At 39.7% G+C, this 15,311-nt stretch overlaps 1 protein-coding gene across 3 annotated transcripts in view; it reads right to left on the reverse strand.

The window, feature by feature from the left end:
* Positions 1-15,311, reverse strand: part of LOC121481087 (intracisternal A particle-promoted polypeptide) — a 48,777-nt gene that overhangs the window by 3,111 nt on the left and 30,355 nt on the right. For 2 of the 3 annotated variants that reach the window (XM_041738074.1, XM_041738073.1), the window contains exons 8-9: positions 14,435-14,655; positions 1,758-3,937 (exon numbers count right to left, since the gene is read on the reverse strand). In XM_041738074.1, the coding sequence (XP_041594008.1) occupies positions 3,713-3,937; positions 14,435-14,655 (446 nt within the window). In that variant the 3' untranslated portion in view covers positions 1,758-3,712. Of the gene's footprint in view, positions 1-1,757; positions 3,938-14,434; positions 14,656-15,311 lie in introns of those variants that run through there. The other variant, XM_041738075.1, reaches the window with a different exon arrangement.

Raw genomic sequence — 15,311 nt, forward strand, 5'->3', positions numbered from 1 at the left:
CGAATCCCACGTCGGACTCCTGGTGCATGGAGCCTGCTTCTCCCTCTGCCTATGTCTCTGCCTCTCTCTCTCTCTCTCTCTCTCTGTGTGTGACTATCATAAATAAATAAAAACTAAATAAATAAATAAATCAGTGAAGTATCACATGGTATGTTATCTTTGTATAACTCAAATATTAAGTCTGGGGATCCCTGGGTGGCGCAGCGGTTTAGCGTCTGCCTTTGGCCCAGGGCGCGATCCTGGAGACCCAGTATCGAATCCCACGTCGGGCTCCTGGTGCATGGAGCCTGCTTCTCCCTCTGCCTGTGTCTCTGCCTCTCTCTCTCTCTCTCTCTGTGTGTGTGTGTGTGTGACTATCATAAATAAAAATAAATAAAAAGACAAATTACAAATATTAGTCTGAATTTCATAAGCTGAACTGTGTTTTCTCCACGTCCCCAATATCTCAGAATGTGACCTTATTTGGAGACAGGTCTTTACAGAGGTTATAAGGCTAAAATGAGATTTTAAGGGTAGGCTGTAATATTACTGGTATCCTTATAACAAGGAAAAACTTGCATACCAGGAAAATGCCACATGTACATGAAGTTAGCCATCCAGATTCCTAGGAGAGAAGCCTGGAATAGATGCCTTCCTTTTAGCACTTAGAAGGAATGGGCTACTAACACCTTGATTTTAGACTTCCAGGTTCCAAAACTTTGAGAATAAATTCTATTGTGTTAAATTTCTGTGGTACTTTGTTACAGTAGGCCTAGCAAACAAGTACACCACCACAGAGCTAGACCTTGTTCTGATCATTGAGAAGCTTACTAATGAAAGCCCATAGCTGAAACCACTACACAATTCTTCTTTATTAATACAAAGAATAGTTCACGACAGCCGGATATTGAAGGAAGGAAAGCTTATCCTCTTTAGATCTTTCTCAAATCTACTAAGTGTTTTCGTGAGGAAACTTAATTCTTTGCTTCTAAATTGCATGAGGACTACACAAAAAAACTTCTCTAATCTCAAATTCATCATCTTTCAGAATAGGGGCAAGTCACTTTTAAGCTAACTGCCCGATTTCACTAAACAAAGGCAGGTAAATGCACTTTACAAGTGAATTACAGTGTATGATTCTTTAAAAAAAAAACTGATTTTAAAGTACACCTGACTTTAAGTACATTCAACAGGATATTTAGAAGTTTATTAGATTGTCAAATATTTGGAGGATCACATTAGTAGCTGCTCAGAAGACAAATTTATTTTTCTTAAGATTTTTTAAAATTTATTTATTCATGAGAGACACAGAGAGAGAGAGGCAGAGACACAGGCAGAGGGAAAAGCAGGCTTCATGCAGGGAGCCTGACATGGGACTTGATCCCTGGTCTCCAGGATCACACCCTGGGCTGAAGGCGGCGCTAAACCGCTGAGCCACCCAGGCTGCCCAGAAAACAAATTTAAATGTAAGAAGTAAATGTACAAGTCCCTAAATGTAAAATAAAATAATAAAAAATGAGCAATCCTAATACAGTTGGGTAATCTAGGAAGACTGGTAATATACTAAGTTAATAAACACAAGGAAAGGGATGCCTGGGTGGCTCAGCGGTTGAGCATCTGCCTTTGGCCCAGGGCATGATTCTGGGATCCAGGATTGAGTCCCACATCCGGCTCCTTGCAGGGAGCCTGCTTCTCCCTCTGCCTATGTCTCTGCCTCTCTCTCTGTGTCTCTCATGAGTAAATAAATAAAATCTTAAAAAAAATAAAATAAATACAAGGAAAAGCAAAAATTAACACACTTTATTAGCACATTATTTTTAAAACCATATCATTACCTAGAAAATAATAAGCATTTTTACAATAATATATTTACAAGGATTGTTAGGACCTATTAAGCCCAAACACAGATTGTCTTGACATGTTTCTGCCACAGCAGTACAAAATGCCTCCCTTCACAGTGCCATTTTAGGTTGGCACCAGGCAATAAAGGGAATTAAATTATAGGAATATTCTGTAAATCTCTTGAACCAAAATGCAGATTCTCTCTAACTAGAAATATTAAAGGCACATTAATTAGAGTTTAAATAATCTACAAATTATCTGTCACTCCTTGACATCTTATAGATCTCAACCAGGCATCTATGACCCTTCAGACTTTAGGATACCCCAAAGAAAGGGACACAGAGCTTTCTGTCTGTACTACATAAGCTTTTCTTATACATGCATATGGTTAAGTTATGAAAGAAAGTATCCTTGTGGGTCAATCCAAATATTTTGGATGTGAGTGCTACCTGAATCTTTAATGCTTACCATCAAAGATTTTCTATCTAAATAAGATGCTGATGCCTATATAATTATAATAATACACTTAAGGACTTTAGGAAATAAAAGGAAATCAGGGGTGTCTGGCTGGTTTGGTCAGAGGAGCATATAACTCTTGATCTTAGGGTTGTGGGTTCAAGCCCCAACCTCGGTGCAGAGATTACTTAAAAACAAAATCTTAAAAAAAAGGGGGGGGAGGAAAAGGGGGAAACCAGGGATATACAAATCAAATCCTGGAATCACTAGATAAACCTAAATGTATGCAAGACCTTTAATATGTATGGCTCTAAACGACTAGTAGAAATAACTAAAAGTGATGGTCAGGTACACAAAGAATGTTCCTCTCAGAACTGGACAGATAACCATTCTTTAGAATGTTTCTCAAGGGAAAAACGAAAAGTTTTGAGAAGTAGTTCTGGACCACAGGCCTTTCAACTTAACACTTTTATCAATGTCTATAAAAAGCTTCATAAGTACCTATAATTCCACTGTCTCCAAACCAGGCAGTGGCTTTGTACTAAGTTCATACTTAGGATTGCCCAAGTACAAGTAAGTTTCACAAAGCTTGATAGTCTAATAAAATCCCCTCTTCCCAAAACCAAGCAGATATTTTTGATAACCATTTAGAAAATAGGAAAGAAATTTAATAAGTACATACATCTCACTGGGCTCTGTCACCCATTATATCATCCAATTGTACTAAAGGACTGTCACTAAGAACCTCCTAGTAATTTCTCACTTGCATTTTCAGCATTAAGATAAAAAAACATAAGTGAGCAAAAGCTTTTTTAATCCTGTTATCAACAGGCAAAAATTTATTTATCTATATAAACATCTATACAGATAGGTAGATATTTCCCACATGTTCCTCCCAGTATATCTGGTGCCAATAAAAAAAGTTTGGGACTAGTGAAAACTCCTAGCATCAAATAAAAAGGGAATTGTTTCGTTGGCTTTTCTCTGTTAAGTTCAACTGTGGCCATGGAAAACTGTCTGTGGATTGAACCATGAATCTACAGACATCTTTAAACTGCTCACTGATATTCCTACAGTACTTAAGGGTCATGTTACAGCATGGTTTGCACTGGAGAAGCGTAAATGGGGCTATTTGCCAAGAAGCTTCTAGCAAATCATTTTTACAAATAGGACTCTAAGGGGAGAATTCTAGAGCATAAACAGCATTTCTATTGGTAAGCTTGGCAAATTTGTGTGAGTTCTTTAATATTTAGGATATGTTCCATATTTCTCCTTACTCAAATTCTTAGAAAAATCATTCTTTAGTCATTTATCTACCAAATACATGGAAAATTCAGTAGAATCAGAGGGTCCTATCACCAAATACATGTGTGACTTGCAAAGGGTCAGATCCTCTATTTTCAAAATGTTTCTTGTGCTCTCTATGCTTTATATTTCATAGTACAGCAACACCTCCTTCACAACGACTGGTGATCATGTTACCAATTTCTGTCCATGTATCTGAATGAGGGTTATAAACTTCAACTGAGTCCAAGGTACCTGGAGCCAAGAAATCATGGCTGGAAGATCGACCTCCAGAAACATACAGAAGCCCATTGACTGCCACAACACACATGCCTGCTCTAGGCACTTTCATTGAGGCAACTTCAACCCACTTTTCCTGTTTAAGAGAAAAAAAAAGCAGAATCATAAAATGATAGTAAAGAAAACTGCTGAGAAATCAGATATTCTAATTCTTTATATACTTAAATTTCAAACTCAGGGTCTAGTCATAAATATATATATATGTATGTGTATATATATATATATATATATATATATATATATATATATAACATTTTCTTTTTTTAAGAATTTATTTATTCATGAGAGACACACTGAGAAAGTCGGGACATAGGCAGAGAGAGAAGCAGGCTCCCTGCAGGGAGTCTGGCGTGGGACTCGATCCCAGTACCCTGGGATCACAACCTGAGCAAAAGGCAGACCCTCAACCACTGAGCCACCCAGGTGCCCTATACAACACATTTTCTGGATGCCTGGGTGGCTCGGTGGTTGGGCATCTGCCTTTGGGTCAGGGTGTGATCCCTGGAGTCCTGGGATCAAGTTCTGCATCCGGCTTCCTGCATGGAGCCTGCTTCTCCCTCTGCCTGTGTCTCTGCCTCACTGAGTCTCTCATCAATAAATAAATAAAATCTTAAAACAAAATTTTTTTTTCAAATGAACTTTTGAGCAGGTATAGACAAAGTAGCAAATTTAGAGGAAAACAACTGAAAAACATGTCTGTGATTAACTATAAATCATGATCAAGAGACAATATAGAAATCCTATATAGGAAGACATTTTGTGAAATTTGTTCTATGGAATACAAGTAGGTAATGCACACACAGAACACAAATCCAATAAAGCTCCAAGGAGATAAAAGCTAATATACAGAATGGCTTTTAAAAAGCCTTAATATGCTAATGACCCGGGATGCGTGGGTGGCTCAGTGATTGAGTGTCTGCCTTCTTCAGCTCAGGCTCAGGGTGGGATCCCTGGATCCAGGATAGAGTCCTGCATCGGGCTCCTTTAGGGGAGCCTGCTTCTCCCTCTGTGTCTTTGTCCCCCCCCCAACCCGTGTCTCTCATTAATAAATAAATAAGATCTTTAAAAAAATTTTTTAGGGGCAGCCGGGGTGGCTCAGCGGTTTAGCGCCGCCTTTGGCCCCAGGGCCTGGTCCTGGACACCCAGGATCGAGTCCCACGTCAGGCTCCCTGCGTGAAGCCTGCTTCTCCTCTCTGACTGTGTCCCTGCCTCTCTCTCTTTGTCTCTCATGAATAAATAAATAAAATCTTTAAAAAAATTTTTTAAACATGCTAATGACCCTTATAGATCTCCAAGAGAATGCTGCTATCACACTTGCTGAGTTATTGACCATGGAATCCTTTTTTGCAAAGACCACCTAGTGGAGTTAATAATTTTTATTTTTTTTATTTTTTTTAAAGATTATTTATTTATTCATATTTATTCATGAGAAACAGAGAGAGAGAGAGAGAGAGAGAAAGAGAGAGAGACACAGGCAGAGACACAGGCAGAGGGAGAAGCAGGCTCCACACAGGAAGCCCGATGTGGGACTTGATCCCTGGACTCCAGGATCACACCCTGGGCCAAAGGCAGGCGTTAAACCACTGAGCCACCTGGGCTGCCCGAGTTAATAATTTTTAAAACATTTTCAGAAAGGTAGTATAGATCAGGGGTTGGAAACTATAGCCTACTTTTGTAAGAATGATCTTCTGGGTTAAAAGGTTATTTTATAAAAGGAGACTATTTCAACAGTGTTGGGGAAACTGGATAGCTACATGCAAAAGAATGAAACTGGACCACTTTCTTATACCATATACAAAAATAAGCTAAAAATGGATCACAGATGTAAATGTGAGGCCTGAAACCATAAAATCCTAGAAGAGAGCACAGGCAGCCATTTCTCTGACAGCCATAGCAACACTTTTCTAGATAGGTCTCCTGAGTCAAGAAAAAAATAAAAGTAGGACGCCTGGGTAACTCAGTGGTTGAGTGCCAGCCTTCAGCTTGGGGTGTGATTCTGGGGTCCCAGGATGGAGTCCCACATCGGGCTTCCTGCATGGAGCCTGCTTCTCCCTCTGCATGTGTCTCTGCCTCTCTCTCTCATGAATAAATGAATAAAATCTTTAAAAAAAAGCAAAAATAAACTATTGGGATTATATAAAAACAAAAAGCTTTTTTCTGCATAGCAAACAACGAAACTAAGACAACCTACTGAATGGGAGAAGATATTTGCAAATGACATATCTGATAAAAGGGTTGCTATCCAAAATACAAAAAGTACTGACTGTTACAACTCAATACCAAAATCATCATCATCATCATCATCATCATCATCATCATCCAATTAAAAAATGGGCAGAGGGAAGTTTGGGTGGCTCAGAGGTTTAGCACCTGCCTTCAGCCCAGGTTGTGATCCTGGAGACCCAGGATTGAGCTCCCTGCAGCCCACATCGGGTTCCCTGCAGGGAGCCTGCTTTTCCCTCTGCCTGTGTCTCTACCTCTCTCTCTCTGTCTCTCATGAATAAATAAAATCTTAAAAAAAAAAAAAGGTAGAAAACATGAACAGACATTTCTTCAAAGAAAACATATTGATGGCCAACAGACGCTCAAAAATATTCAACATCAGTCATCATCAGGGAAATGGAAATCAAAACTACAATGAACTATCACCTCACACCTGTCAGAATGGCTAAAATAAAAAACACAAGATGGGGCACCTGGCTAGCTCAGTTGGTCAGGCATGCAATGCTTGATCCTGGGGTTATGAGTTCAAGCCCCACATGGGGGCAGACATTACTTTAAAAAATAAAAGTAAAACACAAGAAACAAGAGTTGGTGAGGATGTGGAAAAAATGGACCCCTTATACACTGTTGTTGGGAATACAAACTGCTGCAGCCATTGAGAAAAACAATATGAAGTTTCCTCAAAAAGTTAAAAATAGAACTACCCTATAATCCAGGAATGGCACCACTGGGCATCTATCTCAGAAATACAAAAACACTAATTCAAAGGGATACATGCACTCTATGGTTACTGCAGCATTATTTACAATAGCCAAATTATGGAAGCAGCTCTGGTGTCCATTGATGAATCGAAATACACACTGAAATATAAAAAAGAATTAAAAAAAAAGAATTCATAAAAAAGAATGAAATCTTGCCATTTGCAACAACATCAATGAGGTTAGAGAATATAATTCTAAGTGAAATAAGTCAGAGAAAGACAAATACCATATGATTTTACTCACATGTGGAATTTAAAAAATAAAACAAACAAGGGATCCCTGGGTGGCTCAGCGATTTAGTGCCTGCCTTTGGCCGAGGGCATGATCCTGGGGTCCCAGGATCAAGTCCCACATCGGGCTCCCTGCATGGAGCCTGCTTTTCCCTCTGCCTTTCTCCCTCTATCTGTGTCTCTCATGAATAAATAAATAAAATCTTAAAAAAAAGAAAAAGAAAAAGAAATAAAACAAACAAGAAAATGAATACAAAAAACTAGAGACAAATCAAGAAACAGACTCTTAACTATAGAGAACAAACTGATGGTTACCAGAAAGGAGGTGGGATGGAGGATGGGTGAAATAGTTGATGGGGATTAAAGAATGCACTTAACATGAAGAGTACCATGTAATGTATAGAATTGGTGAATCACTATATTGTACACCTGAAACTAACAGCACTGTATGTTAATACTGTAATTAAAATTAAAAACTTACTAAAATTTTAAAAAACTTAATAAAAATAAAAATTAATTAATTGAAAAGTAAAAAATAAAAAACCAAGAATATGCCAAAAGAAGAAATTGTATGTAGCCTGCAGGTCTAAAATATCCACTATCTGTCCCTCTCTCTCTCTCTTTTTAAAGATTTTATTTTATTTATTTATTTATTTTATTTTATTTATTTATTTATTTATTTATTTATTTATTTATTTATTTATTTAAGATAGAGCATGCATACATAGGAGGAGGAACAGAGAGGGAGGGGGAAAGAATCTTAAGCAGAGTTGGAGCTGAGCATGAAGCCTGATGTGAGGCTCAATCTCATGACCCTGAGATCATGACCTGAGCTGAAACCAAGAGTCGGTTGCTTAACTGACTGAGCCACCCAACATCCCTAACTGTCTAACAAAAGGTTTACTAACTCCTGGTACACACTATTCCCTGAAGAAATTTCAATAAGCTGCTATAACCAAAATTACTCATAATATCCTTCTCTAGAGAAAATATCTATACCCAGAAAACAGGAAAGCTAATAAAAGTCCTGAGAAATAATCAAGAGAGAAGAGAGCAAGTTGCCAGGTAAAATAAGAGTCTGGAAATAAAGCATATGATGAATAGAGTTTACAGAAACATGAAGGGTGAACCCTGATTATTCATCAATGCTAAAAAGCTAACTTTAAAATATATATATTTTATTTATTTCAAAGCCCTAATGTGGGGCTCAATCCTAGGACCCCAGAATCATGACCTGACTGAAGGCAGATGCTAAACCAACTGAGCCACCCAGGCACCCCTGAAAGTGAACTTTTTGAGGACAGGAACTTAATGAGCTTCACATCCCAGGACCCAGCATAGCACTAGCACATTACAGATAGTCAATGAATGTTTGCTGATCTGAATTTAAATTAAAATCAGAGATACTAAAAAAAATAAAAATAAAAAAAATAAAATCAGAGATACTAAAACTAGAGACAAGCCTTAGAAATTGAAGGATCTTTATTAAAAATTGAAGACTATTAAATCATCTGAAATTACAGAATACATCACAGAGGTGGCACAGTTGAAAAAATACTTGCATTTTATGTATTTATCTGGAGAGAGAGTATGTGAGGCGGGGTGGTGGTGGTGGGGAGGAATAGGGAGGAGAGAGAAAGAATCCTAAGCAGGCTCCACACCCAGTGCAGTGCCCAACACGTGGCTTGACCTCACAACCCTAAAATCATGTCCTGAGCCAAAAGCAAGAGTCAGACACTTAACCAACTGAGCCACCCAGCACCCCCAAAAATACTCATATTTTATTTTATTTTATTTTTTAAATTTTCTTTTCTTTTTTTTTTTAATTTTATTTTATTTACTTATGATAGTCATACAGAGAGAGAGAGAGGCAGAGACATAGGCAGAGGGAGAAGCAGGTTCCATGCACCAGGAGCCCGATGTGGGATTTGATCCCAGGTCTCGAGGATCGCGCCCTGGGCCAAAGGCAGGCTCCAAACCGCTGCACCACCCAGGGATCCCAAATACTCATATTTTAAAAGGGATATTCAGGGAACCCTGGGTGGCGCAGCGGTTTGGCGCCTGCCTTTGGCCCAGGGCGCGATCCTGGAGACCCGGGATCGAATCCCACGTCGGGCTCCTGGTGCATGGAGCCTGCTTCTCCCTCTGCCTGTGTCTCTGCCTCTCTCTCTCTCTCTCTCTCTCTGTGACTATCATAAATAAATAAAAAAATTTAAAAATAAAATAAAATAAAAGGGATATTCAGAAAAATTGGGGAACCTGGGTGGCTCAGTCCATTAAGCATCTGCCTTTGGCTCAGGTCATGATCCCAGGGTCCTGGGATAGAGCCCCATGTTAGACTCCCTGCTCAGCAGAATCCCTTTCTCTCCCTCTCCCTCTGCCTCTCCACTTGCTCCTGCTCTCTTTCTCTCAAATAAATAAAGTCGATTAGGATATTGGCGTTATGTTTATCATTAGGGAGATCTAACCTTTGCTCCCCTACAGAAATGGCTCTTGACAAAAATAAAGGAGCTCATCCCACAATGTTTACCTTTCATTTTTATCAGTGTATTAGAACTATAGTTTGCCTTTTCTCTTGAGTAACTTTCTCCTGACCAGATACATGTTTTACATTATCATTAAGATTTGGATCTATAAGACTTCAGTAGACTGTAAATAACAATACCATTTTAGATTTATGTATGGAAAAACCAAGGTAACTCATTAGTGATTAGCACATACTTTGAAATAAAAATGTTTGTTTCCAGCAGTATAGAAAAATTAGCAACAGAAAGTGCCCTCAGAGAGTTCATTTTCTAAATTCCCAAATAAGATCACATAGAAGGTAAAAGGAATTTGTATTTTTTTAAAGATAAGCTGTATCTTTTGTTTTTCAAAGATTTTATTTATTTATTCATGAGAGACACACACACAGAGAGAGAGAGAGGGGGCACAGACACAGGCAGAGGGAGAAGCAGGCCCCATGCAGGGAGCCCAACGTGGGACTCAATTCCGGATCTCCATGATCAAGCCCAAAGCTGAAGGCAGCACCAAACCGCTGAGCCACCTGGGATGCCCGGTAAAAGGAATTTGAACTACCACCCAAGTTTGAAATTTTAAGAAATAAGAATCAAAATCATGCTTTACAATAAGACAATGTCACTCTTGTCCCTTCTATTCAACACTGTAATGGAGGTTTTAACCAGGGCAATTGGGAAAGAAAATGAGGGATGCCTGGGTGGCTCAGGGGTTGGGCATCTGCCTTCAGCCCAGGGTATCATCCTGGAGATCTGGGATCGAGTCCCTCATCGAGCTCCCTGCATGGAGCCTGCTTCTCCCTCTGCCTCTCTCTCTCTGTCTCTCTCATGAATGAATAAATGAAATCTTAAAAAAAAAAAAAAAAAAAAAGGAAAGAAAACGAAATAAAAGGCTTTGAGACTGGAACTTTTAGAAAAAGTAAAATGATCTCTTTTTTAAAAAAGATATTATTTATTTATTATTTATTCATTCATGAGAGACACGGGGGGGGGGAGGGTGCGGGGGAGAGAGAGAGAGAGAGAGAGAGAGGCAGAGACATAGGCAGAGGGAGGAGAAGCAGGCTCCATGCAGGAAGCCCCATGTGGGACTTGATCCCGGGACTCCAGGATCACGACCTGAGCTGAAGGCAGACGCTTAACCTCTGAGCCACCCAGGTGTCCCAAATGATCTCTATTTATAGAAGACAAGATTTTATATATAGAAAATCCTGAGGAATACATACACACACACACACACACACACACACACACAATTATCAGAGTATGAGTACTGTAAGGTTTCAGGATTAAGATAGACAAAAATCAATCGAATTTCTATGCACTAGCAATGAAAAATCTGAACATGAAATTAAGAAAACAATTTATAAATATCATAAGGAATAAAATATTTAGGAATAAATTAACCAATAGAGTGCAAGTAACTGAAAATTATAAAATAATGTTGAAATGAATTGAAGAAGACTAAATAAATAGAAAGACATTCAATGTTGAAGATGAAAAGTCCTAATATTGTTAGGATAGCAATACTCCCATAATGATCTCTGCTTCAATGTAATCCCTATTAAAACCAAGCTAGCTTCTTGGTAAAAACTGAAGCTGATGGGAAGCTTGGCTGACTCAGTCAGAAGAACACAAGACTCTTAATCTTGGGGTTGTAAGTTCAAGTCCCCTGTTGGGTGTAGAGACTACTTAAAAATAAATTTTAAAAAAATATGTCATGTATTTGAGAGAGACAGAGCCTAAGTGAGAGCAAAGCAGGGGGAAGGGCAGAAAGAGAGGGACAAACAGGCTCTCCACTGAGCAGAGACCTGACTTGGGGCTCCACCGCAGGACCCTGAAATCATGCATGACCTGAGTCAAAGGCAGCTGCCCAACCAACTGAGTCACCCACATGCCCCCTCAAATAAATAAATATTTTTTAAAAATTTGAGGGGGGGGCAGCCCCTGTGGCGCAGCAGTTTAGCGCCGCCTGCAGCCTGGGGTATAATCCAGGATCACACCGGACCCAAGGCAGACACTCAACCCCTGAGCCACCCAGGTCCCTCTACTAGCATTTAAATGTTCAAATTACATGGGACAGACTGTATTCTATTATGTTATATTATAGTGGTTTTTTTTTTAAGATTTTATTTATTCATGAGAGACACAGAGAGAGAGGCGGAGGGAAAAGCAGGCTCGGTGCCGGGAACCTGATGCAGAACTCAATCCCGGGACTCCAGGATCACACCCTGGGCTGAAGGCAGGCGCTAAACCCCTGAGCCACCCGGGCTGCCCTATGCCTATTATAGTGTTCTTTAATTGTTTTGTATTCATTATTTTTATCTTCCCATATAAATTAGGTGTTCTGAGACTCAGTTTTCATCATGGGGGTGAGGGGCAGTTTCCCTCCTACTAACAACAAGCAGTTCTCAGAACACCAACTGGGTGTTGGAGAATTCAACTCAATTCTAACACTACGTACCCATATCTGGAATAGCATCAAATTCCACGGGTTGAAGCTCAGTTTTATAAGACATTGATCCTCCCCAGTCTGTTTCTTGGGCTGCTTTTTTTTTTTTTTTTAAGATTTTATTTATTTATTCATGAGAGACACACAGAGAGAGGCACAGACACAGGCAGCCGGATAAGCAGTCTCCTGGGTCCCCAGGACCACACCCTGGGCCAAAGGCAGCACTAATTGGCTGAGCCACCCGGGCTGCCCATTACCTGTGCTTCTGATTGGCTATAAATCAGAGTTCCAATGGTCCCTCCTTTTCATGTTCAATTATTTGCTAGGGTAGCTCCCAAAACTCAGAGAAAATGTTACTACTAAAAGGATATAACTCAGGAACAACTAGATGGAAGAGATGCAAAGTCAAGTTATGGGAAAGGGGTGCAGAGCTTTCAAGCCTTCTCCACATGCGCTACGGTCCCCACATCTCACGTGTTCATGGTCTTCCAGGCTTTCTGTCTGGTGGGGCTTTCTGAACAATAGTACAGGAAGGGGATTCCCAAGCACAGCATGACAGTAATCTGATTTAGGACACAGAGATCAGAGATTAAAGAGGTTGAAGCAGCTAAGATTTGCAAACAAGACTGCCAGAGGTCCCCTTGTGATTTTAGCTGAATACCACTAATCTGTGCAATGCATAAAGTGAAACTCCATGAGAACAAGCAAAGAACAAGTCATAGGAGGATATGACATAAAAAGAAACATATATTTGGCCTCTGGCCCCAGTTCCTGACACAGAACTCCTAAATCCCTGGGAATTCCCTGGGTGATAGAAGTGTCTTTTCTCCTAATGAGGCAACTCTTGGTAGACTTCTTAAATAGCTTCAGAATGAAGCCTGATTACAAGAAAGACCAAGCCAGAATTAGATGCTTGGAATGTTTAGCCCTAACCCCCTATTATGTGGGGAAGGGAGAGGGACTAGGGGCTGAATTAATAATCAATTATGCCTATATGATGAAGCCTCCATAAAGATCTCTACACTACAGTGTTCACAAAGCTTCCAGGTTGGTGAATAACACGTCCATATATCAGGAGGGTGTCACACCCCAAATTCTACAGAGACTCCTACACTCAAGCCTCTTCTGGACCTTGCCCTACATACCTCTTTATCTGGCTATCCATTTGTATCCTTTATAATAGATCAGTAATAGTACATACAGTGTTTCCCTGAGTGTTATAAGCCATTAGAGCAAATTATTAAACCTAAGGAAAGGATTATGGGAACCCCCAATCTGTAGCCAAGTCAGGCAAGTGTAAACAACTCAGTGGTTAACCTAAGGCCCCACTACTTGAAACTGGTGTGTAAAGTGAGAGGCAATCTTTTGAAACTGAGCTTTCAGGACCCCTGGTGGCTCAGTGGCTTAGTGCCTGCCTTCGGCCCAGGGTGTGATCCTGGAGTCCTGGGATCGAGTCCCACATCAGGCTCCCTGAATGGAATGGACCCTGCTTCTCCCTCTGCCTCTGCCTGTGTCTGTGCCTCTCTCTCTTTCTGTGTGTCTCTCATGAATAAATAAATACAATCTTAAAAAAAAAAAAAACAGAATACAAATTCCTTTCAGGTGGACATGAAACATTTATCAAGGCAAAAATCATACAAAGTATGCTCTCTGGTCACAATGGAATTAAATCAGAAATGAATAACACAATGAACTAGAAAAATCCCCAAATATTTGGAAATTAAGTAACATATTTCTTATAACTTACTGGTTAAAAAGGAAATTACCAGGGAAGTTAGAAGCTATTTCAAGATAAATGTTAATTAAAATACAACAATCAATCAATCAAATATAACATATCAAAATGTGAGGGATACACTTTAAAGCAGTGCTTGAAAATAATTTAGTTTTAAACATTTACAGGGATCCCTGGGTGGCGCAGCGGTTTGGCGCCTGCCTTTGGCCCAGGGCACGATCCTGGAGACCCTGGATCGAATCCCACGTCAGGCTCCCGGTGCATGGAGCCTGCTTCTCCCTCTGCCTGTGTCTCTGCCCCTCTCTCTCCCTCTCTCTCTCTGTGTGACTACCATAAATAAATAAAAATTAAAAAAAAAAAAAAAACATTTACATTATAAAAAAGGTCTAAAATCAATCATTCAAGCTTCTACTTAAAGAATTTAGAAAAAAAGTGCAAATTAAACAGATAGAAGTAAAAAAAAGAAACAGAAATCAATGAAACAGAAGATGGGCAATCAATTGGAAAAAAATGACATCAAAATTGGTTCTTTGAAAAGAAAAAAGGAGAAAAAAACTACAAATGATCAATATCATGAATAAAAGAATGCATATCACCACAGATCTTATAGACATTATAAGAATAATAGGATATTAAGCATTTGAAATCATTCAACCTACCTCTTCGAAGGAATATTTTTCTACAGTATGAAGAGCATCTTGTGTCTCATTCCACCCTCCAACAGAATATATACAGTCATTGAGTGCAGCTACACCAAGGTATGCTCTCCTGGTTCCCATTGGAGGAAGTGGAGACCAACGCTTAGAAAGTGGATCATACACTTCAAAAGAACGAAGCTCTATTCCTTCATTGCTGATACCCCCAATTACGTAAATTAAACCTGGAAACAGAATAATTTTACTCAGATGCTACAGAAAATAGAATATAAACAGTTATAAGGAGTAATAGTTGTCATTTATCTCTGCTATGTTAGGGACACCTGGGTGGCTCAGCGGTTGGGCCTCTGTCTTTGGCTCAGAGTGTGATCCTGGAGTGCCCGGATGGAGTCCCAGAACGGGCTCCCGGCATGGAGCCTGCTTCTCCCTCTGCTGTGTCTCTGCCTCTCTCTCTCTGTGTCTCTCACAAATAAATAAATAAAATCTTAAATATATATATACATATATATATATATGTCTGCTATGCTGATGCCATATTTAATGTACTGCTCACGTTATCCTTTGAAAAGAGAAAACAGACTTCTATCTCATGTATTATCTCACACTTAAGCACGTTACAAAGAATTAGAGGTATAAAGTGGCATTTAAAGATTTTATTTATTCATGAAAGACACAGAGAGACGCAGAGACATAGGTAGAGGGAGATGTAGGCTCCCTAAAGGGAGTCTGATGGGGGTCTCAAACCCAGGACCCCGGGATCACAACCTGCCCAAGGCATCTGAGCCACCCAGGTGCCCTTAAAGTGGCATTTAAAGGGTACCTGGTAGCTCAGTTGGTTAAGTGTCAGACTCTTGATTTGGATTCACGTCATGGTTTCATG

Source organism: Vulpes lagopus, chromosome 23, assembly GCF_018345385.1.
Source record: "Vulpes lagopus strain Blue_001 chromosome 23, ASM1834538v1, whole genome shotgun sequence".
NCBI lineage: Eukaryota > Metazoa > Chordata > Mammalia > Carnivora > Canidae > Vulpes > Vulpes lagopus.